General features: G+C 35.4%; 2 protein-coding genes and 3 long non-coding RNA genes across 5 annotated transcripts; 1 reads left to right on the top strand and 4 right to left on the bottom strand.

The window, feature by feature from the left end:
* Window positions 1-4,469: 4,469 nt before the first annotated feature.
* LOC118054017 (CBL-interacting serine/threonine-protein kinase 10) lies at window positions 4,470-7,100 on the top strand. The gene is made up of 2 exons (XM_035065450.2): window positions 4,470-4,627; window positions 5,186-7,100. The coding sequence occupies exon 2, from the start codon at window positions 5,578-5,580 to the stop codon at window positions 6,928-6,930; it is 1,353 nt and encodes a 450-aa protein (XP_034921341.1). The 5' UTR covers window positions 4,470-4,627; window positions 5,186-5,577; the 3' UTR covers window positions 6,931-7,100.
* A 2,975-nt stretch (window positions 7,101-10,075) lies between these two features.
* On the bottom strand, window positions 10,076-13,373 carry LOC118054068 (uncharacterized). Its single transcript, XM_035065513.2, has 4 exons — window positions 13,141-13,373; window positions 12,601-12,739; window positions 11,715-11,848; window positions 10,076-11,624 (listed from the first exon to the last, which is right to left on the bottom strand). The coding sequence occupies exons 2-4, from the start codon at window positions 12,646-12,648 to the stop codon at window positions 10,442-10,444; spliced, it is 1,365 nt and encodes a 454-aa protein (XP_034921404.2). The 5' UTR covers window positions 12,649-12,739; window positions 13,141-13,373; the 3' UTR covers window positions 10,076-10,441.
* A 2,227-nt stretch (window positions 13,374-15,600) lies between these two features.
* Window positions 15,601-16,466, bottom strand: LOC140954432 (uncharacterized). Its single transcript, XR_012167658.1, has 2 exons — window positions 16,008-16,466; window positions 15,601-15,920 (listed from the first exon to the last, which is right to left on the bottom strand). It is a non-coding gene; the product is annotated as an uncharacterized lncRNA (long non-coding RNA).
* A 6,064-nt stretch (window positions 16,467-22,530) lies between these two features.
* On the bottom strand, window positions 22,531-23,464 carry LOC118054016 (uncharacterized). Its single transcript, XR_004688456.2, has 3 exons — window positions 23,270-23,464; window positions 23,012-23,178; window positions 22,531-22,772 (listed from the first exon to the last, which is right to left on the bottom strand). It is a non-coding gene; the product is annotated as an uncharacterized lncRNA (long non-coding RNA).
* Window positions 23,465-23,511: 47 nt separating this feature from the next.
* LOC118054015 (uncharacterized) lies at window positions 23,512-25,573 on the bottom strand. Its single transcript, XR_004688455.2, has 3 exons — window positions 24,796-25,573; window positions 23,729-23,841; window positions 23,512-23,639 (listed from the first exon to the last, which is right to left on the bottom strand). It is a non-coding gene; the product is annotated as an uncharacterized lncRNA (long non-coding RNA).
* Between the last annotated feature and the right edge of the window lie 1,552 nt (window positions 25,574-27,125).

The following is a 27,125-nucleotide window of genomic DNA, read 5'->3' as shown; positions in this document are numbered from 1 at the left end:
TTAGGTTGAGATAGTTCTTTGACATTATATCAGAGTTTTGATGACCAAGCGGTCACGAATTCGAATCTCACCATCCTCATTTATTTGATAAAAATTAAGTACAAGGTAATGTGGGTATGTGCAAGTTTCAAGCTCAAAGGGCTTTTACTTGAGGGGGTGTGTTAGAGAATAATATAAAATATCATGGGACCTCACCTAACAGCTTAAGCTATTAGATTGAGATGGTTCTTCGACAAAAGATAAACAATTAAATTAACCATTATTCAAATCATGAAATCTTAATCCAAACATCCTAACATTTAAGAATCATTGTTAATGTCATAACCTATTTTTAGAGTAAGAGTAGACAGTCACCATGATACTGTATATATGCGACAGTTAAGAATAACTAAAATTACCATAGATAACTCTAGACAGTATTAATGTTAAAGGATATAAAAAGTTGAATATGGATTTATTGTAATTGACTGTGTGCAATGTCTAGCAAAGCTTTTGAATCGTGTTTAAATATTTATAGAATATAACCAGTTGAGGTAAGAAAAATCCTCAAATTATATCCAAAAAAATGTAATTCTTTATTTTTTTTCTTATTTATCATGTATATTGTTTAGATTTTTATCTTTATTTTTCTAGTGATTTGGATAGCTCAAAAGTCAAAACATATCATTGAACCTAATTATTTTTTGTGGATCCTATTTCTTTTATATATAAAAGATTGTATAGTAAATTAGGATATGAATTTAATGTTATTTCCAATTCTTTTTTTTTTTTGGCAGAGCATTAGGCATGCAGTACTTATTATTATTTCCATAAATTAGGATCCAACAAAAACTTATTCGGTTGACCGATGTGCTTTGATTTATACAGGCAAGAAAATGTAATGTCATGGAGTACAGGATCAGTATTGTCCCACGTCAAAGCACAATACACTCAATCTTGATGGGATTTCATGTTAATGATTAAGTTAATAGTTATTTTTTAAATAATTAATTTAATTTAAAAATTTAAATTATTAAATAAAATTTTAAGATATACTTTTTTATTATTTTTTTAATATTTTTTTAAATGAAAGTTTTTTGAGTTTGAAATGTACAAAAATTTAAATATTTTGTGCATAATTTTTATTAAATAAATAAAAATAATAAGATTTGAACTTATAATTGTTTTGTTATCATAGCTTGATATCATATTAAATAATTAATTCATCTTAAAAGTTTAAATTGTTAGGTGAGATCTTAAAATATAATTTATATTATTTTTTAATAGTTATTAGTGTTTTTTTACTTAAAAATATATTTAAGATAATATTTTTTATTTTTTAAAAAATTATTTTTTACATTAATAATTTAAAATTATAAAAACATTACTTTAAAATAAAAAAAAATCTCTTCTTCTAGAAACGATGGTATCCAAAAGGACTGCAAGCTAGCTAGCTATCATTGTTCCAACAACTCAACCGTGGTGTTACAATACGTGACACATAACTTTTTTATTGTTGGAATTAAGGTCCTGAAGATTATGTGGTGATAGAAGATGCACATTTTGATCGGATTTATTTGCTTTTAATTATTCATCAAACCACAATTTTGTTTCTCTATTTATTATTTAGAGTTTTCACTTTCTAGATTATATATATGGCTTGTTTTATCTTAAGTTTTCTATTTTTTTTCTTAAGATTCAAAAATCACATTTCATATTTTTTTAGACTAGATAATTATTTTTATATAATCATTGAGTTTTAAATATTTTTTATTTTTATTCTTTACATATAATGTTTTTAAAATTATTTATATATGTATTTACTAGATCATTAGCTCGTGTTATACTGCAAATCAAATTTTTTTTTTTTTTTAACATTTATTTAGAAAAACATACATGCATTGCTAATATGTTTTATATAAAAATAAAATAAAAAATAAAAAACAAACCTAGGCATATGAGGTATTTTATACTAAAAAATTCATTTCAAACTTTTTCTTAATCCAAAAATACCTAAAAAATCCTAAAGAACTTTATAAATTAAATGAGTTCAAATAACCTAAAGATAGGATAAAAACCTAAAAAAACCAGTCCAAATCCAAAAAACATCTTAATAATATATCTACCATTTCATATAAGGAAAAACAAAAGTGGAACTTTTCTCATCAAATATAATCCATTAACATCAAGAATGAATTTTTTTATGGTTGAAATTAGTATTAATCAATTATTTTCTCTCTTTGTGACCAAAACTTAGTGATTTTCTCTTCTCTCTCTTAAACTAGTAACTTAAGAATAAGAAAATTATTTTTTTGGACTAAATTTTAATTTATGAAAACTATAAGGATTGACAATGAACCATTTGGAAAGTTAGAATGGTCAAAATGAACTTTCCATTCTTACTTTAAAATCACAATCTATTTTGTCCATCCTTTTCATCTTGGTCCCATGTCTTTGAATCTTATCCTCTCAAAAAAATAAATCAATTAGCCATTAATTTGATCACTTAGAGATCAAATCACAAAGAAAAAACGTTAGGGATGAAAAAATAAACAAAGGATTATCATAATCTACTATGCTTCGTGCCTTGTGCTACAATGAAAATTAATTAATCTTCAAGGAGAAGTACGTTTTTTATATGTTTTAAATTTAAATTTAACGCATGTAATCATTCATTCAAGTAAATAGAGACACCATTCGATCAAATTAACATTCAATAAAAGAAATATATCTAGCAATTTGTTTTCAAAATTTCAAATCATGGGAGTATATATCACCTGAGTCACTACAATCCACATTAACATAGAAGCTCAGGTCATCACTATAATCTTTTCGAAGCAATATTCCTAGCTAAATCCCAATTCAAGAATTTTACTATATGAAGAACATCTTCTTGTGTAATTAATTAATATTAACCCTTTCTGCTCTTATCAAGAAATATCATACTCACACTTGAGGGTCTAGTCCATTGGTCAACAGCAAAGCTTGTCTTTGCGAAGGTCCTGGGTTCGATCCTCAAGAGTACCAGTCTGTCACCCCCGCGGTGCCTTACCTGCCTACTGGGCTTGCAGGATGTTCAGTGGGCCCGAGGAATAGTCGTGGTGCGCGTAAGCTGGCCCGGACACCCCGGGTTACCAAAAAAATAAAAAAAAAAAAAGAAATATCATACTCAACTTAACTCATGCCTATCTGAATTCTAATCTTATCACCTACAACTTTCAGACAAGACAGGATAAAATACAATAAAAAAACAAATGTCTCGAGCTTTCGAGCAACTTGTGTTGGGTGTCCAAAGATTCATGCTCTTGTGTGTTACATGCAATGAACACCACTCGATTTCAAATATTTTGGGGTCCAACTATATTTTAACATGGAGTTGCTTTCATGGAAAAATCTGCCTTTTTTTCTCTTCTTTTACGGGGAACTTTAACTTGATTTTTTCCACCATAAATTATCATATTGTTTTCTTGTGGCTAGCTTTCTTTTTTCTTAATTTTATATACCAAGATTGTGGGATTTTATTCTCTTTATGTCCTTTTGCTTCGTTAAATTTCTAAATTTAAAATATGAAAAAACGTCAACCTAGTATTTATTTCAACAACTAGTCAAATAATAAGATAATAGTACCCCCAGAGGACATCCCAACTGCTTCCCAGACATCAGATAATTCTCTCGACACTTGGCATTATAACACAATCACATGTCTCATCTAAATCGAGAATATTAAGATTTTGAGATTAAAAAAATTATTTTTTTTTGTAATTTTAAATTTAAATTATGTAGTTGTTAATATGATAATTACTAAAAATTATATTATTATTAATATTAAAATCTATGAAATTAATTAAAATACATGTAAATTGATCAAACATTCCTATTAAAAAAAATAATAATAACAAAAAGAAGAGCCCATGACTCTCATGATGGTCTTGCCCACATAGATACTCATCCATGCCGCTGTGACCCTGTAAATTATGCATTTAGTCCCTCTAATCTTAAGTCTTGATCTCTTAGGTGCCTTTGCTGTCTTTTTTGTATTAGTATCATCCTCCTATCCTCCCTATTTTACACTAGCATAGGGTCCATCTTCATCAAACATTATTCGGGATAGTGTTAGACTATTCCATTATTTATTTATTTTTTAAAAAAAGAGTATTGATAAATTTAAAGATGAAAAAGAAATCATGAATAGACACAATAACAATTATTATGATTTTATTTAACTTTTAAAATATTTATTGGATATGTCCACTTATGATTTTTTATAAATAGTCATTTTTAATATACTTGTATAATCTAAAAATATTATTAAAAAATAAAATAATTCATTATATAAAATAAAATGAATCTAAACTAGTCTCAAACTTGATATGCATATATGGGACTAAAGTAAGATAAAATTGAAAGAAAGGGACCAAATAATACCATTGATAAACTAGTACACGTACCTCATGGCATATTCAAGTATCTATCTGGTAAGAAGACATGCCAGTTGCCACCATTGCCATTGCCGTTGCCGTTGCCTTATAAAGTGGCTTTAAAATCTCTTACAAAATTTATTTTGTTACCAACCGAACAAAGAAAAGAAAGACAGAGAGACAGGGCTTGTTATCCATTTGGAGTCGTCCTTCTCCGCTTTGGATTCAAGGTAAGCTGAATGAGTCTCTGCTGAGTTTGCCATCTTTTTATCTAGATTTTGTGGGGTTTTTTTGGGTTAAATTCCGGTGCTGGTTTATGTAGAAATTTGTAGCTGTGTTGGTTTAGATGGTGTGTGAAAGTTTTCATCTTTTTAATTAGAAGTTTTGTGGTCAAGTTTCAGTTTTTTGAAAGGCTTAATCTTTGAGATTGATCATGATTAAATCTGAAAATTATTGTTGTTGTTATACTGTTTAGTGAGCATTTCAAAGCGTCTGGCTATGCAGTTTTTGATGACCCTACACGTGTTTATTAGCCTGTGTTAGCTTTTTAGTTCCTAAAGAAGCAGACTGTGATTTGTTTGAGATTAATTTTCAGACCATGAGCTTTCTTTTCTTTATTCATGGTATGGAAAAACAAGGGTTTTGGGCTGTGGGGATCGAGTATATAACAAATGTGAAATTTGCCTTGCAAATTCCTCAGCTACAATTTGTTAAATTTCTTAGCATGTAGATTTAATCTTCTTATTTTTTTGGCTTATTTTCTGTTTGCTCTTGGTTTTTTGTCTCAGGTTATAAATCCTGTTTTTTTGTGTTGGTTTACAAGTGTCCTGCTGAAGGTGTATCCTCTACACCGTGTCTCAGCATTCTTAAGGTGATCTTTGGCCGAGAAACCCAGGGAATGCTGCATGATGTTCCTTAGTGTTTGGCAGTCCATCTTTGAAGCCCATCAGGTTCTGGCTTTGTCGGATCCACCCTTCTTTGCTCTTGATGAGATTGGATTTGTAAATTATTCGTCCTCTTGCTTTTGTGCTCAAAAGCATCATGGACCTTCAAGTTGGTATGATCTATGTGAAGACGGTTGAGCCATTTATGCTTTTATCTATAGATCCTACTTTCTAGGTTGATAAAACATATAGGAGGAGTGTTCTATATCATAGAGTATTAGCAGTTTTAGCTTGGGATGGAAAATAAACCAAGTGTGTTGACAAAGAACTATGAAGTGGGGAGATTGCTTGGCCAAGGCACCTTTGCCAAGGTTTATTTTGCGAGGAGTATCAGAATGAACCTGAGTGTAGCCATTAAAGTAATTGACAAAGAGAAGGTCTTGAAGGTTGGGCTTGTTAATCAGATCAAGAGAGAAATATCTGTAATGAGACTTGTTAGACACCCTAATATCGTGCAACTTTATGAGGTCTTGGCTACCAAAAGTAAGATTTACTTTGTAATGGAATATGCTAAAGGTGGTGAACTCTTTGACAAGGTTGCTAAAGGAAGGTTAAAGGAGGATGTTGCCCAGAAATATTTTCAACAGCTGATCAATGCAGTTGATTTCTGCCACAGCAGGGGTGTTTATCATCGTGATATAAAGCCAGAGAATCTGTTGTTGGATGAGAATGAGAATCTGAAGATATCTGATTTTGGATTGAGTGCCCTCGCTGAATCCAAGCAACAAGATGGACTACTACACACAACTTGCGGGACACCTGCATATGTTGCTCCTGAAGTGATCAACAGGAAAGGTTATGATGGCACTAAAGCTGATATTTGGTCCTGTGGCGTGGTTTTATTTGTGTTATTGTCCGGTTATCTTCCATTTCATGATTCAAATTTGATGGAGATGTACAGGAAAATTGGCAGAGCAGAGTTCAAATGCCCTAATTGGTTTCCAACTGATGCTCGTAGGTTGTTGCGCAAGATCCTGGATCCAAACCCCAGTACAAGGATCTCCATGGCTGAGATTAAGGAAAGCTCTTGGTTTAGAAAAGCGTTGAACTCTAAACAAATTAAAACTGGAACAAAAAGCGAGGAGGTAGCTGCTTTGGATTGGAATGGTTCTGGTTCTTCTGAGAATAGCAGTGTGGCTTCTGAGGCAAAGCAAGAGTCAGCCAAACCTCCTATCTTAAATGCTTTTGATATCATTTCCCTTTCTGCTGGATTTGATCTATCTGGATTATTCGAGGAAAATTATCAGAAGAGAGAAGCAAGATTTACTTCTATACAACCGGCTTCAGTCATCATCTCTAAACTGGAAGATATTGCTAAGCGTCAAGAGCTGAAGGTGATTAAGAAAGATGCAGGTTTGCTGAAATTGGAAGGAATGAAAGAAGGTAGAAAGGGGCCATTGTCTGTTGATGCTGAGATTTTTGAAGTGACTCCAAATATCCATTTTGTGGAAGTGAAGAAATCTAATGGAGATACGCTAGAATATCAGAAGATATTGGAAGAAGCTATAAGGCCTGCTCTCAACGATATTGTTTGTGTCTGGCAGGGTGAGCAAGAACTGCAACAGCAGCAGCAGCAACAATCAAATTGACCAAACTAGCAGCATCAGTTTGCTCGAGATATTCTCTCAATGCCAATTTTTCCGCTATATCTCATGTTTGTACAATTTCTTGAACTTCCTATTTTTGTACTTCCATGCTTGTACTTGTAAGTGTTAGAGATGCCTCCGGCCTCCCTCAATAAACTTTAAACTTGCTCGTATTTGCTATATCGTTAATGATTACTTTCAATGCTCGTAACTATCAAGTTCTTGAATTGCATGTCCTGTCTTCCCATGATTTTCCAATAACATTTTCCAGGTATTCTCTATCCACGCATACAGTTTCTGTTTTGCTTGCACTGAAAGTTAATATTATGACCTAGATCCACATATACAGTTTCCAGGATCACCTTGTAGCAGCTGCAAATATATATCGTTAAGAGCAAAGAATGCTTCTTCTTGTTTGAGATTTATCATTATTTAGATTGCAAGAAGAGGTGTATTAATGCTTTTGTATCCGATCAAATGACTGCGCAAGCACGCACAACATTAGTCGATTTTGAAATCCTTTAAAATGTCAAAAGATCTGTTCTTGATTTTAAAAAATAAATCTTTCCTAATGCGCTACGGTCTTGTCAAGTATGTATTTTTGGCGCTCTGTTCTTGTCAAGTGATACAGCTTACATGCAGCAAAGGTTATGCACTTAAAGTCCATGAACTTTCTTCGGAAGTTGGCAGTAAACAGCTGATCTGTGCTTTTCAACCAGAAATATCCACATACGCAAGTGTGTAGTGAAGTTTTCTCATGACTTGCTATCTTGTACACATGGAGAGCATATTGCAGTTGAGCACCCCTGTCCAGAAAAAATTCTGTATCCTATATTTGAAAAATGATCCTTTTTAGACGCCCAAATAGGACACTAGTGGTTAGCCCTAACCTAATTTAGCTCGCACATGTGTGTATAAGCTGTCCCAACATGATTCAGCTTCACATACTTTGGTTTATGTGGTCTGGTACAGGTGATAGTGCGTCTTGGGTTCACACGTACTCATGCCTACAGGCTTGGTAGAGATCCTATTTTGGCAAAGACAAGATGATGGTGTTTGATTACCAGGACCCTCATGGCCTCAATTGATTCTAATTGTCTGGATTAAGCAAGAAAGTGGTACGTTAATCATTTGATTGGTAACTTAGGCCCCCAGATTCATGTGGTTAACAGTAACTCCACCAGTCTTATCTCTGGACCAAAGCACAAAATCCCTGATTGGAATTGTTCATTAGCTTTTCTCTTGCAAGGGGCCTACAGGGACAGATTGCTTGGCAAGTATTTCCTTGGAAAGTCTGTCTGAAAAATGGCTTGACATGATATTGCTTTAGATATGTCTGTGTATTTACCAAATGTATCACTTCTTGTCACCTGTGATGTCTAAAACGTACAAATCAAGTTTCTGTTTTTGTCCAGTTGATGTTTTCTGAAACTAACTAAAACCAACGGCAAGGTTGTCAAAATCGCGTTTTGACTCGTAAAATCGTACGATTTTACGAGTCAAAACATGCATTACGAGTTGAATCGGTTGAAAAAATCGAAAATAAGTAAAATCGGGTTGAAATAAGGTAAAATCGTAAAAATCGGATGATATCGCGCAAAATCGCGATATCAAAACCGTTTTTACGATTTCAATATAATTTCTGAAGGCCCCACTCCCCAATATAATTGTCCCCCTCCCAATATTATAATTGAGGCCCCCCCCAATATAATTGCTCCCGCCCCCCCCCACCTCCCCCCAATATTATAATTGCTCATTTGCTCCCCCCAATATAATTGCTCCACCCCCCCCAAATAGCCTTGATTTTTGTGATTGGTTTCTCTTTTTAGGTTTTCAGTAGGTGGGATTCATTTTCGTGGATCTCACTAAAATTATGGTAAACATTTTGTACAAGTAAAGTATTTTGTTCAAGAGGCTTTTTTTTTCTTGGTTAGAAAATGTTTTTATAAAAAAGATATTATTTTTATTTTAAATTATTTTTTAATGTTTTTTTATTTTCATATAATAATATCAAATTACTTTTTCTAACATATAATTAACTGTTTTGCGGACTTATAAATGAAGTAACATGTAGTGTATATATATTATTGTGGTGTATGTTGCTTTTAAAAATTAATATTTATTTAAAAAATATATACTATAATAATGCTGAAATTATATTTTTTTATTTTTTATATCAATATATATTTTTTTATTGTGATGAATGCTTAAAGAATGATGAGGAAGATGAAGGGAATGAAGCTGGTTTTAGTTTACATGACACACTAGCAGATTGTTTGTTTTAAGTTTGTTGATTATTAGTTAATGAAAAGTTATTTTATATTATATATGATTTTTATTTGAATCCTGTATTTTTGAGATGCTTAAACTATATATGAATTTTTATTTGAAGCTTGAAATATGTATGAAGTTTTATTTGAAACATGTTTTTTTAATGTGCTTGAACTATGTATGAATTTTTATTTGAAACATGAATTTTTTTAATGTATTTCAAAATTCCTTACGATTTTACGATTTTACGATCCGTTTTTACGATCCGATTTTGTGAAGGGTTTTCCGTTTCGTTCTAAAATCGCGATTTTAACAACCTTGACCAACGGTATTAATTTCATTAAAAATGAAAACGATCGCCACAAACGCATGTTAATTATGAATGCTAAAGATTTATGGTATTTACTATTGAAGACATAAAACCATGATGCTCTGGGCTCTAGTCTTAAAGTAAAATAAGCCATCATTTACTTTGATAATGTCGGAGTAAAATATTTTTATAAAAATATTTTTTTATTAAAATAATATTTATATATATATATATATTAAATTTTTTATGTTTGTAAATCAAAACTGAAAAAAAAAACTTAAAAAGAACATTAATTTAATGTTTTTTTCAATGGACAAACACGTTAAAAAGTGAGTTGAGATGAAAAAAAAACACAAGAATAACAAAATTCACCATCATGTCAAAGAATTCAACCTCAAATGAAGGTATAATGGAGCAGGTGCTATAGCAAATTCTACAGTTTTCCCCACTTTCTGTGCATGTTCCACAGTCATTTCAAGGTTTAGGATTAGGAAGATAGTTTTATTTTAGTGTCATTCTTATTAGAATACTTGACATTAGTAGCAGCTCTACTCAACCTTAGCAGACATATCTTCTCATGTTTCACTATTTTTTGAATAATGAATAAAACTATGCAAAAATTAAATAAACAAATAACATGATAAAAATAATTTGATCATTTCCAATCTAAGAGCAGTTTGATCAGTTGAAAGGGCTGCCGCTTTAAACAGATTGCACCGCCTGAATAAATCCCATTATGCAAAAAAGCAAGCATGAAAATATCTGATATGAAGTTTATATCACCAGTCCATGATCCAAGCAGGGTTGGTAAGAATAGTTAACGTTGGAATAAAATTACAATGTAGCCACAGCAGATTCTTCGGATTGAAACTGTGTACTTATCCAATTACTTTTTGCTATTATGTCCAACCTAGGAAATTGGACAAGCTTGGGCTAAGTCAAGTCAATAATTACCGGATACACAGGAGAAACTCTTCTCTTCTTGTTGGCTGACCTAATTCTGCATTCTGGAGATGGGGACAGCAAATCTATAACCTCAATTTCCCGAGGAATGAATGACCTTGGAATCAGGACTTGATCTTTATCATTGATTACTTTGCAAGAAAGCTTCTTCCATCTTGGCCAATCAAATTCAGAAGCATCCTCGCCGATTAATGTCAATACACCCCCATCTCTAGTCTCCCTCGCAGAAAAGTTTGCGACAATAGAAGATGATGCTTTACTTGATGGCTGATTCATGAAACCAAATGGTTCTGCATAATCTAGTTCTGGAGAGGGTGGCTCTCTTTGGTCTTGCATGACATATGGTTCAGACTGTCCAAATTGTTCACGAGAAGCCTTGTTAATACAATGTGCATCTACAGAAGAATGAGTATCCACGTTCACAGTTTCACAGGTGCTGCTAGCTTCATCATCTTTGTCAATAACTAATTTCTTAGCCCTCTGCCAATCCAATTCAGAAACATCCTCATCAATCAATGTCAATACGCCCCTATCTCCAGCCTCGCTCTTTGAAAAGCTAGTAACAATTGAAGAAGCTTTTCTTGCTAGTAAATTCATGAAAGGAAATGGATTTGCATGATCCAGTTCTGGAGAGGGTGGTTCCCTTTGGTCTTGCTGGTCATATTCTTCAAACCATCTGAAATGCTCATTGGAAGTCTTGTCATTGCTACGTGCAAAATCTGCAGTAATACGAACTATAATATCTGCATGTGCTTCTTTAACAGTTCCTCGTGTGTTAACAGATTCATTATAGTTTTCGTGTACGGGCTCACTTCTGTTACAAGCTTCCCTGGATGCCTTTTCACCATATCCACCTTCAAAAACATTATCCTCCCTTCCATTATAGCATGGAAGCTCATCCAGGGAGGAAACTTCAAGTTCCACCAAGTTTGCCTCAAAAGTTCCACTTCCATCACTAGCTCTCTCATATTCCTCTTCACCATCCCAGGCATCTTCATTTTCTCTCTCTTCAAATAAAATATCACCCGAATCACAATAGCAGGGAAGCTCATCCATGGGGCAAATTTGGACCTTCATGTTCTTTGGCAAGCTTGGACAACCAACAGAGTGTACTTTGTAGTTCGTTGAGAAATAGTTTATGGTGATGTTCAAGCTAATCATGTACAGAGACACATTCAGTATTCGATATATCAAACCTTGAGATCAAGTAATGTCTATTTACTTCCACAAGAATAAGTCATACCTCTGCCAAGACGGTAGGTTAAGCATTGTGTAAGCAAGTTTAATCTTGTTGGCAACTCCTGAGAAGGATTTAAAAGCAGCAGCTGCCTGCCTCACTGCCACTGATTCTGTTGGGTGCTGCCACGCCCATTCAAACTGCAGGTTTGCATGCACATTTCATATGTTAGCAACTATGATATGAGTGAAATTCTTATGTATTGCAACTAATGACAGGATCTTAAAACTCTGGTTTTACAGGTAAAGAGAAGGACTAGTTTTGGCAGAATAAAACTTTGCTCGAGATTATACAAAATTTCCGAAGAGTTTCGTTTTTTTTTTTTTGTCCCATTCCTAAAGACAGTTTTGAAGATGTATAATTAAAATAATTATTCTCTTTGATTCAAAAGAAAAATCTTTGCTATCATTCCACAGGCCTACAAAGCACAACTTCATTGAAGAAAAAAAACACTTCTTTTTATTATTTTCGGGATAAGATGATCAATAGCGCATCATCCCATCAGGCGGCAACCATCTGTTCTACTGCACAAAATGTTTAAGACATGCTGCTTAAATACTGGTTATGGTCCCTTGCTGGGAGAAAGAGGTGAAAATAAAAACAGGAAGTTAATATCATAAAGAAACTCCGAAACAAGAGCAGGCAAATGCGAACTTCCAAAATCCAAAGCATGATAGCAAGGAGCAGATCCAAACAATATTTTTTTACCACCTCCATTTCAGTTTAGATTTGTAAATAAACTGCCAAGGCCATTGTCTTGAGGTTGGCTGAAGGTAAGCTCTTCTTCCTAGACTCTAACATCGACAAAGGTAAAGGATAAAACTGCTTCAACATACTATATGAAACCAAAGCAGAGAGTGAATAAACAGTTAAAAGAAGAAAAAGAAATAACCTGCAAAGCAGCAACGTTAGTTGGGAAACCATAAATGCAGAAAACCATTTCCCATGGCCTTCTTTTCTTAGTCCTGCATGCTCCACTTCTAAGCTCACCATTGTGTTGCCTAATTCTCCGCCGCGGATTCACTGTAAACCTGCAAAAATTCCAGTCCTTTCACACATCAAAACAAGAAAAAAGAGAGAAAACATCTTGTCCTGGCTTGCTAAAGATCAAATCTTTTTTGTTTACACAAATTAAATACTCAAAAAAGGAACAAACTTGTCCATTAAAATTGGGTTTCAAGTAATGGGCCAATACAAAAATCTGAAACAGAGATTATATGGGCCCACAAAACAAATGATCACAACATCACTAATCAATCGAACCCTTAATAGATTGATGGATTTTTTTTCTTTTAATTGAAGACTTCAAAATATTTATAAATCAATCAAAGACTACTACTTTATAGATTGATCAACAAAAAATACATAAAACCAAAGAAGACACCAATCTTAAGATTGAGAAAGCAGAAAAAAGTGAAAGAAGGAATCAAACCCGATGTAGGTGTGGCCTTTGAATCTGGGGCAGAGAGAAGTCAAGAGATAGCAAGCGAAAAACCCATTCTTTCCCTTCTCTGATTCTCCTAGTTCTTGAGGATTTTTTTGGGGTTTTTTCTCTTTCTTGTCATTTTACGGGTATGGAAGATAAGGATACGTTGTTCTTCCTCTTTTCTTTATCTATGAGGAGGGAGTGGAGTTAGATGCAATTCGACCGTTGGTGTGTGGGTTTTATAAATATTTCAAATTTTGAGTTCTTCTGTTCACGGGTTTAAAACATGACTTGGCTTGGCGGTTGAACCGTCATCTTGATAACCTCAGTCAAAAATTTAGATTGATCCATAGTTAACTTAAGAAAAACCGAATCAAAACAAGTTGATTTTTAAAATAATTTAAATGATATTATTTTTACTTTAATCTACATCAACAAAGCTACCCTATGATGTGAGATTTATCAGACTATAATATTAATTCATAGGGTAAATTTATGTTGATTTTTATTGTAAAAATTATGTTACACCGAGAATATTAGAATAAATGGCTTGGAATTAAAAATTAAACTTTTGTCAAGTTTTTTTTTTTTTTAAAAAAAGAAGAATTTTAAGATTGTAAGAAAGGCAGTTCTTTTGATTTTTTAAAAAAGAAAGAAAGAAAGAAAGAAAGAATTCAATTTGTAATACATCATATCATCTACATTCCAATTTTTAGAAGAATTCATAAATCTTCCAAGTTCAGATGAGAAAGAAAAACATAGAACAGCAGAGTGAAAAAGGAGAGACTTGCAGGAGCGGCGAATTCAAAACTTGTGGAGGATTCCACCACCTACTCAGCTGCGTGCAGATGTTTTGCCTTGAAAGAAGCGTCACTTTTACCAGTGTCTGTGGAGGTTCATACAAGGTTGTAACATATCCTCCTCAGGGCTTAATTTTCAATGCATGCCAAAGAGATCCGGCATCCGACATAACACAGGTGGCTTCACTTTCAATCCACAATAATGATAATGATAAAAAATTTTATGTATACATTAATTATATATTACCTCATTTCTCAATTAATTGCTTCAAATGTTACCTTTCAAGTTAAGAAGTTTTTAAATAGATATCATGGGAAGTTATGCATCTTTTATTTTACAGTATTGTGTAAAAAAAATCTATTAGTAAATTCATTTTCAATCGCAACCACACTATACCACAATGTTTTTTAGCTTATTTGGCAGTGTAATTATAATTATTTTTCAAATAACTTTTCGTGTCAAAATACATGGTCTAAAGAGAAGAAAGCTCCCCTAGCCACGGCCAATAATATTTTTTTTTTTTATTTTTAAAAAAATTATCTTTGACATCAGCACATTAAAATGAATTGAAAACACTACAAATATATTAATTTGAAGTTAATAAAAAAATCTTTAATTTTTTTCAAAAATGCTTTTAAAATATAAAAACAAACAACCCTAATGTTTTTTTGTTTTTTTTAAAATTATTTTTAACATCAAAACTTCAGAATGATTTGAAAATAATAAAAAATATATTAATTTGAAGTTAATAAAAAAATAAAAATAAAATTTAAATTTTTTTAAAAACACTTTTAAAATACAGAAACAAACATCCCTAAACTCAGCTGGATCGGTTGAATATTTACCTAATTTGACCAATATCATCATGGAACATAAATGTATGCATTACTTGTATTCGTTTATACAAGGTTGTACAACAATGGCCCCAGGGTTCTTGACATTACACAAAGCAATGTGGGAGTTTGTATCTATAGGCACAAAGAGACATGCAGGCATCACTATCACCACTTGACAGGCTACTTGAAACCAATCCATATTTCCAGAGAATTATAGTAACTTCCCATCTGAATTAATGCATCTCTGGTACTGTCAACAATTTTATAAATTTAGCATATGGCAGAAAACACACATAATTAAAATGTGAACTCTTGGCTCATGATGTTGATATTCCACACTAGCTGTATAGATCTTAAAATGTGAACTCTTGGCTCATTGCATATTGCAGATTATCATCCAATACACAAACCATTATCACAATCCACAACAAAATCATCTCAATTTCACCAATTCTTGTAACACCTAGCTACCATACATACATTACCATCTTCCTAATTATAGCCAACATGATAAACTCTCAACTCCTAAACAAGGTTTCACACTTTTTAAGTTCTCGACAGATTGGATCCGAGACACACCTTAAACAGCAACACAAACTACAGAAGAGCAGCATTTCAACACCAACACAGCACATAAGAAAAGACTAAAGTGCAACACAACATCTAAGAGCCACAAAGTTTTGATCCTTCATTCTTACTAAATGCTAGTACTAGTAATTACAATTTCATCACCTATAAAACAGCAGCAACATTACTACAAATTAAAGAGCAGAATCTCACCTCCAGTACAACATAAATGAAAAGAGTAAAGAGCAACACAACATCCAAAAGCCACAAAGTTTTGATCTTTCATTCTTACTAAATGCTAACAAGTTACAATTCCACCACCAATACAACAACAGCAACATTACAACAACAATGATTTCCATGTGGGTTTTGTTTTTTCAATTGTATTACAGTAATTCACAATCAATATTACTAAAAGGAAAACCTTAAAACCCATTTGTAAATTCCAATACCTACGACACACAAGAACTCCAAAAGCAATCAGCTTTCACGTTTTGAAGAATAACCCAATTGCCTCCACAAGTATTTTCCACTAGCCATGTCCACCAATGTCCAAAACCCCATTTCTATCCCTGACTTTACCTGCACATTTTTAATGAAAAGATCAAAACTTTACCCAAAACAAGAAAAACAAACAAAAAGGACACAGCATGTGTGACTACTTCAGACCTTTGAGAATCGAGATGAAGAAGAATAATCAGATGGTTGAGGAGAGTTGCAGTCGCTGTCGGTGGTGGTGGAACAGTCGTCATCGCCGCTGTCGGTGGTGGTGGAGAAAGGGCGGGATTTGAGGTTTCTGATGACGAAAAAACCGGCAAGAGTGGCGGAGAGGAATATCAGAATCAGCCTCAATGGGCACATTGTTGGTATTATTTGTAAAATTTGAGAAATGTCAAGTTATTAACAATATTAACAAGAAAAGCAATACTCTTTGGTTGTTTGTGCTATAATTATTACTATGAAGAAGAAGAAGAAAGGTGGGGTGTGGTTTAAGTTTTGTCAAAATTTTGGTTTAGAGAGAGGAAAAGAGAGGATGGATAGAAGAATAATTAAGGGAGAGGTGGGGTCTAATGAGTAATGATGGGGCTGCTGCATGTGGTTGTCGCATTTTACCTAATCCTTGATCTATGATAAATTATTGGATTAGTTTTGAATAGTCAATAGTGATCTCCTTACAAAGTTATAATTAATTAATCATTTTAGTTCAAGTGGATAAGTTGATTCATTTTTCATGTTTTTAATTGGAATTTATGAGGTTGTAATAATTAACATTCCTGTGAAGGTGTAGGTTTTCGATGCAGATGGAAACAGAGTCCATTTCAATGCAAAAATATGTTTTTTTTTTTTTTTTTTTTTTACAATTCGAGAGTTCACTCAGTAAACAATATCGTTTCAAATATTTTCTTCAAAGAACAGTTCGAGCCAAGTTTCACCAAGATGACTGGCTAGCCAACACAGGTTTTATAACCATCATTTTGGATGCCTAGAGGGTTAAACACAGAGTTGATTGTGTGTCTTAAGTGCATAGAGCCATCGAAAATAAGTAGAAATAGCAGATCAAGAAAGTAGGGGATTTTGTCAGAAATATTAGAAAAAGACAAAGAAAAGTCGGTGGTGGGTTGCGAGGGAATCCCTTGAGTGGCTTGGGCACGTTGTTCTATTCAACACTTGGATTTCTTCAAACGAGTTTTAATGGAGCAAAAAGGAAGTCAAACATGGTGCGCCTAGGGTTGGATCCCATTTTTTCCACCCCTCGCTGTTAATGCTAGAGATTTAGACATTTCCCACGAGAATTTAAAGTGGATATATCCCAACAAGACTCGTGCAGTACCAAGGGGTCAAGAAATCGAAGGGAATAAAGGTCAAGTTTGAATCTGTCTCTGCCACCAGATTTTGCATTGGATTGTTCATCCAAATTAACAGAGTAAAATGTGATCATTTTGGTTTGGTAGCCATCTTTTGTCACCCTTTGACGAGTTCATCAAGAGAATCTTGCTCATGTTACATCCAGAACTCGCTACCCCTATGACATTTCACTCACCTAACCACTCCAGCATGTGCTCTCATTCTAGAATCTGAGAAAAACTTTACCAGCTATCTTCACTACCCTGTAATCGTGCCCGACTTGTAAACCATATAGGCAGCTAGTGGTCCACATAGGATTCTACCACAATCTCATAGTGGCACCATAACAATTTTAATGTTCACATCAGTATGATCATCAGATGCATAATTTAATTGCAGCACTAGCTGCCGCCTGATTGTAATTCTCAAAAACGAGCCAGTCCAATGAGTTCAATATGAGCACAGGCACCATTTTAGAGCAACACCATAGGTCCCTCAACTACCATACAGTTCAGTTTCTCTTTGTCGTATATCCTTGATTGTTTTTAAAGAAAGCAAGAAAATTGACAGAGGAAGTTTGAAGAATAGCAGGGCAGACTTATTATTCAATGTATTTGCTACACTCCGTATACATAGTTTATATAGGAAAGTTCTTGTCTAAATAAGTAAACTGACAGACTAGCAACTAATATTTAGGACTTAATTACAGCAATAACAATCAAACTAAATCTCTAAGATACGATTTACAAATCAAGCTTTAATTGTTTTGATTCCAAATCTTAACACGCCCCCTCAAGCTGGAGCATGGATGTCCAAGGTTCCCAGCTTGCGCAACAGATTATGAAATAACGGGCTACCAAGAGGCTTTGTGAATATATCTGCTATCTGCTGTGTTGAAGGTACATAAGTGGTCTTTATCAATCCTGATTGTATTTTCTCACGCACAGTATGACAATCAATCTCGATATGTTTTGTGCGTTCATGAAATACGGGGTTGGCTGCGATGTGTAATGCAGCTTGGTTGTCACAGTACAGGAGGGTTGGCTGCAAGTGTGGCACCTGCAAATCACATAGGAGTTGTTTAAGCCAAACCAGCTCACAGGTAAGTGATGCCATTGATCTATATTCTGATTCTGCTGAAGAACGTGATACCACCGACTGTTTCTTACTCTTCCAAGATATGGGAGCTCCTCCAAGGAAAACACAAAAGCCAGTAACAGATCGCCTAGTTGTTGGACAACTTGCCCAATCAGCATCACAATACCCTTTCAACTGTAACTCTCCATGTGATGGAAATAAAATGCCTTGTCCTGGTGCCTGCTTCAGATATCGTAGGACACGGTGAGCTGCATCCAAGTGAGATTTCCTTGGTTGCTGCATGAATTGGCTAAGAACGTGTACAGAGAAGGCAATGTCTGGCCTTGTGATGGTGAGATATAGAAGACGGCCGACAAGGCGTCGATATGGTGATGGATCATTGAGCAGTTCACCTTCTGAAGGGGTGAGTCGTTGGTTTTGTTCCATTGGAATTTTAGTTGGTCTTGACCCAATCAAACCTGCATCTTTAAGTATATCAAGAGTGTATTTACGTTGGGAGATGGCAATACCTTGTTTGGAGTAGGCAACTTCAATTCCAAGGAAGTACTTGAGATTGCCCAAATCCTTAATTCGAAAATGGTTGTGAAGAAACTTTTTCAGTTTTTCAACTGTGGTAGTGTCATTTCCTGTGATGATCATATCATCAACGTAGAGTAGTATTGCTGTAAAGGAAGCCCCTTGTACCTTAGTAAACAGAGAGTAATCTGCTTTGGATTGTTGAAATCCAAAGCTCTTGATGGCTGTGGAAAATTTTGAGAACCAATTACGTGATGCCTGCTTTAAACCGTATATGGACTTCTGAAGCCGACACACAATATTCGCCCCCTGACGAGGAAGGCCAGGAGGAGGCTGCATGTAAACCTCTTCATTCAAATCACCGTGAAGGAAGGCATTTTGAACGTCGAGTTGGTGTAAGGGCCAGTGACGAACAGTAGCAACAGCAAGCAAGCATTTGAGAGTAACTAACTTGGCAACAGGGGAGAAGGTGTCTGTGTAGTCAAGTCCTTCCAATTGTGTGTAACCCTTGGCAACGAGGCGAGCTTTGAACCGGTCGATGGTGCCATCAGAGTGATATTTAAGCTTATAAACCCATCTGCTCCCAATGGCACGTTTACCTGCTGGTAAGGGACATAATATCCAGGTATTGTTCAGTTCAAGAGCTGTTAATTCAGCTTGTATGGCATCCTGCCAGCGGGGATCAGAGGCAGCCTGGGCAAATGATGTAGGCTCACTGTGGGCAGAAAGGCTTGTAATGAAAGCACGGTGAGATGGAGATAAATGAGCATAAGAAACAAATTTAGATAAAGGATGGTGAGTACCTGAACGAGAACATGACGAGCCAGGGGGAAGCAAGGCGGCATGAAAGCAGTGATAATCTTGGAGGTGGGAGGGGCGGGTATGGGTTCGAGTACTTCGGCGTGGGAGAGTAGGCGATGTGGAAACAGGTGGTGATAAAGGTGGCTCAACAAGGCTAGGGATGTTGATAGGAGATGATGGCAGAGCATGGTTTGAGGGAGGAGAAAGCATAGGAGAGGAAAGTGTGTCATCGTTGGAGGAGGGAATGGATAGTGTTTGAGGGGGAATATGAGTTGATAAGGGTAAGCTGGAGGTGAAAGTGTTTGGCTGATCGGGCAGTGTGCCTTGTAGTTGAGTAGAGAAGGGGAATATAGATTCATGGAAAGTGACATCTCGGCTAGAGAAGAATGTGTGAGTTGAGAGATCATAAAGGCGATATGCTTTTTGACCCAAAGGATAACCCACAAAAACACATTTACGTGCTCTAGAATCAAATTTGTGTGAAGGTGTAATAGTGGTGGCATAACAAAGACAGCCAAAAACCTTCATGTGATGGTATGTAGGTATGGTATTGTGCAGCTTCTCATATGGTGAAGCTTTTGAAAGAATGGGTGTAGGTAAGCGATTGATGATATAGGCTGCAGTGAGTATACTTTCCCCCCAAAATTGAAGTGGCAAACAAGCTTGGAAGCGTAGAGCGCGAGCAACGTTTAAAAGATGACGATGCTTGCGCTCTACGACACCATTTTGTTGTGGTGTGGCTGGACAGGAGTGTTGAAAGAGAATTCATAAATCATTGAAAAAGGGTCGCATGGAAGTAAACTCACTCCCATTGTCTGCTCTCACACATTTAACATTACATTGAAATTGTGTTTTGACAAACACAATAAAGGACTTGAGTAAGGTTTGCGTTTCAGATTTAAGCTTCATAAGATGGATCCAAGTGTAACGTGAGTAATCGTCTACAATAGTTAAAAAATATCGAGCACCCGAGTGTGTATGTGTGCGATGAGGACCCCATATGTCACAATGAATAAGATCAAAAGATGCATGTGAGGAAATAGAACTCATATTGAAAGGTAGTCTGGTTTGTTTTGCCATAGGGCAGATGTCACAATGCATAGGATGATGAATAGAAAAATTAGGAATAGTCTTAGATAAAAATTGTAATGGTGCAGCAGAGGGGTGTCCTAAGCGACAGTGCCATAAATCTGGGATGGTGGAAATGGTGTTGGCTTGAATTTTTGATGGTGGCTTGATAGCAGTGTGCTCGGATAGATAGTATAAGCCATTATGCTCCTTCCCCAGGCCAATCATCTTCATCGTGTTCAGGTCCTGCAAGATACAGAAGTTAGGATGGAAAGTGATGATACAATTTAGGTCACGGGTGAGTTTACTGACTGATAGAAGATTAACTTGAAAGGATGGTATGTGGAGAACATTCTTGACGCACAAGTGTTGATTAACTTGTGCATTACCAACTGATAAGGTTTTTAAATGTGAGCCATCAGGTAAATGAACAATATCATGACGTGGTGTTTGAGATAGTAAATGAGAGGAAGATGATATATGATCGCTAGCACCGCTGTCAATGATCCATGCTTTATGACATTTAGAAGTTTGTTTACCTGTCACATTTCCACAGAATTGATTTTTACCAAGTAATGCCCTTATTTGATTGTATTCCTCTTCTGTAAACTGAAGAAAGGTCTGATGTCCGCTTGCTGCTGTGTTGGGTTTGACTGCGTTGCTGGCATTATTGACTGCAAGCCGTTTGTGTCGATTTGGTGGTTTGATTTCTTTGCCATGAAATTTATGTCCTGGTGGAAATCCAATGATATAATAGCAACGATCAACTGTGTGTGTATCTCCCTCACAGTGTGAGCAAAATAAAGATTTGCCCTTGCTGTTTTGTAGCCGTGTGGATTGTCTATTCTCTGTGATCCTTGTGTTCCTTTTCACATTCATGGCATGAATGGGGCTGTCAGTGGCTTCAGTGAGTTGCCGTTGTTTTTCCTCTTGAAGTAGGAGTGAATATATCTTCCTGATGTTAGGGAGTGGCTGCATCAACAGGATCTGTCCACGGACAGCAGAATACGTATCATTCAGCCCCATGAGGAATTGGAAAATTCGTTCATGTTCTTCTCTTTCAGCAATCTGTTTTAGTCCTGCACAGTTACATAAAGGTGGATCATTGTATGATCCTAATTCATCCCAAAAGGACTTGAGTGCTGAATAATAAGCTGCTATGGTTTGTTGTTGTTGACGATGTTCCACGATCCCTCGTTTGAGCTCAAATATGCGTGAGAGATTTCCTTGTGAGAAACGCTCACTGAGATCTGCCCAGACATCAGCAGCAGTATCAGAGAAGATTACAGTATTTGTCAAGGATGGACTGATGGAGTTGAGGATCCATGACTTTACGATCTGATTGCATCGTCTCCAAGCTCTATATTTAGGATCTGTCTCTGAAGGTGCTTTTAATGTGCCATCAATGAAACCAAGCTTATTCTTGGCCTCCAGAGACATCATCATGGCACGGCTCCATGTTGCATGATTATCACCTTCCAAAAGTTGGTTGACAATGGCGTGATTGATGTGATCTGAGGGATGGATGTAATAAGGATCATAAAAATCCATTGTTTCTGTCATGGTGATGTTGGCGGAAGCAAAATAATGAGCAATATTAGGTGTTGAACCACTGCTCTGATACCAAAAAGAAAGCAAGAAAATTGACAGAGGAAGTTTGAAGAATAGCAGGGCAGACTTATTATTCAATGTATTTGCTACACTCCGTATACATAGTTTATATAGGAAAGTTCTTGTCTAAATAAGTAAACTGACAGACTAGCAACTAATATTTAGGACTTAATTACAGCAATAACAATCAAACTAAATCTCTAAGATACGATTTACAAATCAAGCTTTAATTGTTTTGATTCCAAATCTTAACAGTTTTGGGACTTCTTCCTCAACTAGCAAGCCAGGGAGTTTGAGAAGACCCTTTGGATCCACAAAACGTTTTCTTCTCATGGTGTATCAAACTACGGAACTGTGAGTGATCAAGGTTTCTCATACGAGCTGTGATATAAAGAAGCAGTTTCTGCTGCGAATTTTCAATTCTAAAAGCCTCATCCTTCTGGCTGAAACGGACAGGCTGTTCACATCAGTATGCGAATATGCAAACTGTACGTCCTGCAAAGATAAAATAAGTTGTTCAACTACTCAACCATGAGTTGGAGATGGAAAAGGCAGAAGGTTGGGCTGCCATATAATCAACCAACCTATCTGCTCCATCAAACTAAAATGAAGAGAAGAAATTGTCAAATTAGTTTACCATGACCATATACGTGACATTATTGATTGGCCAGATCATGCCAAACTCAAGATTCTGAAAGTACAAAACATGTTTGACCAATGAAAGCAGTGCATACCTGACTATGGATTATAGTTTGGCGAAACGAGCAAACTTTGAAAGCACTGTCCTTAAGCCTCGAAGACCAGCTCCGGATTGTGAGCTCACCATCATCTATTGTAAAACCGGATTCAAAAAATTTATTCATACCACAGGCTGGACAAGAGACCTGCTTGCCTTGAGGCTCTGCAAAATCAAATGGACAGAAACCCATCGGTCCGAAGAGAGTTCGAGATTTTAAACAAAATTGTCATCAGTGTTTGTGTGCAAAATTCACCTCTTCAATTTGCATTGCACGACGTGCCACATCAATTGGAAAGTGAATTAAGTAGTGATGACTGATGTCCTTGCAACACCCCATTGTCTGGTAAGTGAATTAAGTAGTGATGACTTCCCGACACTTGACCTTCCTAGCAATGGTAATAATGTTCACTAAATGTATCAAAAAGGATGAACATGCACAAAAAGGACATTTATGTGAACCAAGTGCGAAGAACATAGTCTCCAAGTGCAAAGAACGAACTTACATTCTCTTCAATTCGTGCTCTCTCTGAAATTGTAGAGAAGGGGATGTTATCTAATGGAGCAGATAGATCAGTGTTGTAGCCTGCTCTTTCCAGCTCAATCAAGCGTCTACGTCCCAGAAACTACCAACAAAATTCTTGAATTACTACACAGGAAATGATGTAAACAAATCATTTTTCCAAACATTCGAAGCCTTTTTAACGCAAATTACATTATCTTCTACATAGGAAAGGATGGAAGGAGTAGGTTGGATTGCATGGAATTTTGCATTCTTTGACATTCCAGCATCTTCCTTCAATTCTGCTTTCCTTTCTATGGTACTTCCTGAAAATCAAGTAAGAATGAGTATTAACTCATCACAAAAAAGGAGGAAGAATTTACTGCTAAGAAAGTTGGAAGAAAAGAAAAGAAAGTGATTGAAAATGAAAACTGCCCTAGAAAGAAAACATACACGACTCCAACAAGTAGAATCAAAAAAGAAAAGTTGTGGTGTATATAAACATTAGCCAACACATTCAATGAGCAGCAGTGCAGTTGCTAAGCATAGGGCATTCCCAAACAATTTCAGAGTAGGAAATGAAGAACTCAAGACAGGCATGAGGGTGATGCATGGGCTGATGTTCATACAAGACAAACTTCTCCACATGCCCCTTTTTCTACACAAAGAGGGAAAAGAAGACAGCTATAAATCAAACACTCCATAATGCAAGAAAAATAGAACCTCTATCTACGCTGGAGAAAATGAACAACTAGAACCATGGATACAAATCTCAAGTGTATTCAAAGGTGTAAGAGCCTCAAGAAGTAAAGCAATGTCCTCATTAAAGGAATTAAAAGAAACTCACATTCTTCGAACAGCAAGATCGATATGTTGCCCTGACCTTTTGCTTTACACTTCTCTGAACTACTGTCTAATGAAATGACAGACTAACAGAGACTGGGAATGGAAGAACACATGTAAATAGCTAACATGGTAATGTCATTAATCCCTACTGACTCTTGAACAGTTTCACTTGAAATGGTAGAAGAAGCCTCTCGAGAAAAAGCTGAATCCACCAATTAGATGCCCAGTTTTTTAATGACATCCACAAATTAATAGTTAACATTAGTTATCATAGATGAAGATGAAAACTTCTCTTACAAAGCACCAGCGCATCCAACCCATGTTACATATTCCCAAATCAGAGTTGAAATATTATTAGTAGAAGAATCCCAGTAATAGATAGGGGGGAAAGGCAATACATGTCATAAGCAAGAGTAACTCAATAATATCCATACCATCAGAAATTATCCCATCATCAAGTCGCTTATTCGAGGTGTCTTATGGATCTAATCTAATCCGCTTTCTCTTCTTTGGCTGGTCATCCAGAGTCTCTGAGTCATTGTCAGCGTTGCTTTTTTTTTTTTTGTCTAGAACACTTTTCTTGATAGAAAATCAAGGAGATACATTAGAGTGTTTGCTTCGACTTTGATCCAACCACTTTCTTGAGTCGTAATTGATTTTGTTTTTGTTTCTTCAACAAATCATTTCTCTCATTATCCAATTTATCTACTTGCTTTTAACAGGAACATCTTTCACCTTACCATGCCCTTTCTTAGCTAAAGCTTTACTATTTTGCACCTTTCTGTTGTTTGTTGCCTCCCAAACCCCGTATTGGTCCGCATAAACTCTTTTCCTTTTCCTATCAGAATTAAAAAGCTCAAACCTTCCCTTCCCATAAACTTCATGACCACTCTGTTCTCGACCACCACGGCGGTCTTCTCTGCCGTGTGCTCCTGACTTTAAATTCCTCAGTCCAAAATTCCATCACTTGTAAGATTTATTCCTTTCCTTGAAATTCTACGATTTTCCAGTATCAAGTTTGAGTTTTTTTTACTAAGCTTGTGCCTTAAACTTGCTTCTGCAGACATTCTCGAGTAAAGTAGAAAACCCAGAAGTGTAAAATGAGTTACGGTACCTTTTTTCGACAACTTCTTTATTGGGTTCTCTTCGAGCTTCGAATTTTTTTTTGTTTTACTTTTGCTTGTTTTTCATTTTTTTTTTTATTAATGGTTGTTCGGACTTCGGATTCGCTTCCACTTATGATGAATTTTATAAAATCTAAAATTAATAACTATTTTAGTCTTAATAGTACAAATTTATAAAATTTAAATTAATAATTTTAAAAAATAAATCTAAAATTTAACTAAGTTATACCTTCAAAACTAAGATGGTGTCTCAGTGTTGTTTACACTTGTGTTGGCGCTGTGTCCCAGTGTCCGTCGCTGCTCTACTAGGGGACGCCACCTACCTCCCAAGGTAGGTAGCATAGGAGATAGTGGACTTCATGGGCCCAATTAGCTAAGTGCCATAATTTTCTGTTATGGGCTTTTTATTTTTCTAGCCCACCATTACAAAATTAATTTTAAAAATTATTTCCAAGAAAACCCTTGTTTTATTTTCTTCCTTGTATACAATGCATATATTGCATTTTGCAATCTTATTGATAAAAAATAAAAAATAAAAAATAAAAAAAACCTTTTTCCTGCCAATGGATAAAGAGAGTTGCACCAATTGGGTTCTTCCCGTATGATTCGCTTTCCTGTAAAGCAATCATCATTAATAATCATGCATCGTTTAACTGTGTCACAAATCACCAACTGCTTGCTGTGCTGTGGCTGGAAACACTCCGGTCCCTCCACTCCGCTGCCTCATTAACACTGTCCAATGAAGAATGAGTGATTGCTAATCAACCAGCTTAACCCTAAATCATTACCATCTTCATCTTCAAAAGGGTAGCCGATCTTCGTACAGCTCTGCGAGGTGTTAAATAACAGAGCAAGTTATAGCTGGATTGGAGAGCTCTGAAGGTCCTCGCTCACCAAGTAATTTCATATATTGGAACGCTCTTCATATTTTTTTTATTTTCTCATAGATATTAAAGTGTAATCCTGATGATCTGTTCAAGATTTGATTGATGCACATGCCATATGTCAATCCAGAGGGAAAATGGCATAAAAAAATGGAAAAACCATCTGCAACATTGCAGGTCCAATGATTGAATCCATTGATGACCTAACCCAGGAGGTAGTTTGGCTGCATTATATTAATAAAATCAGTACTTAACCTGTAAGTCTGTAACAATTATTTTTAGTCCTTTACAGCTAAATCAGGGATCAACCTCTTTTAGAACCTTGCTAATTAACCCTAAAAAAATGGTAGGTCCCTCTGTACTTCTTCCTCTGGTTGAATTGAGGCTAAAAGCTCCCGGCTTTTACCTGCTGTGCTATGTTCATAGAAGGAGATTTCTGGCGATGTCTTGTTCACTGACATCAATCATTGTTCCAGGTCAATCAACTGCTTTACAAAACAGGGCTTCAGGGAAACGCCTTTTGGGAACGCGGTCTGAATGATGTTTTTCAAAAAATTTAAAATTTTTTATATATATTTTAAATCATTTTAAAAAACAATAAAACTTGATTGAATACGATAATTCAAAACCAGCTTTCATTGACTGTACAGTTGTTTTATGTCAAATTTTGAGCAGCGAAATTAAGTTCATTGTCAAATCTACACGCACAAAGCTAAGAAATCTAGCTAATTTACTCTTCACGAGTTCATTGTCAAG

This window comes from Populus alba, chromosome 13 (assembly GCF_005239225.2).
Source record: "Populus alba chromosome 13, ASM523922v2, whole genome shotgun sequence".
In the NCBI taxonomy this organism is placed as follows: domain Eukaryota; kingdom Viridiplantae; phylum Streptophyta; class Magnoliopsida; order Malpighiales; family Salicaceae; genus Populus; species Populus alba.
This window is presented reverse-complemented; position numbering and strand designations above follow the sequence as displayed.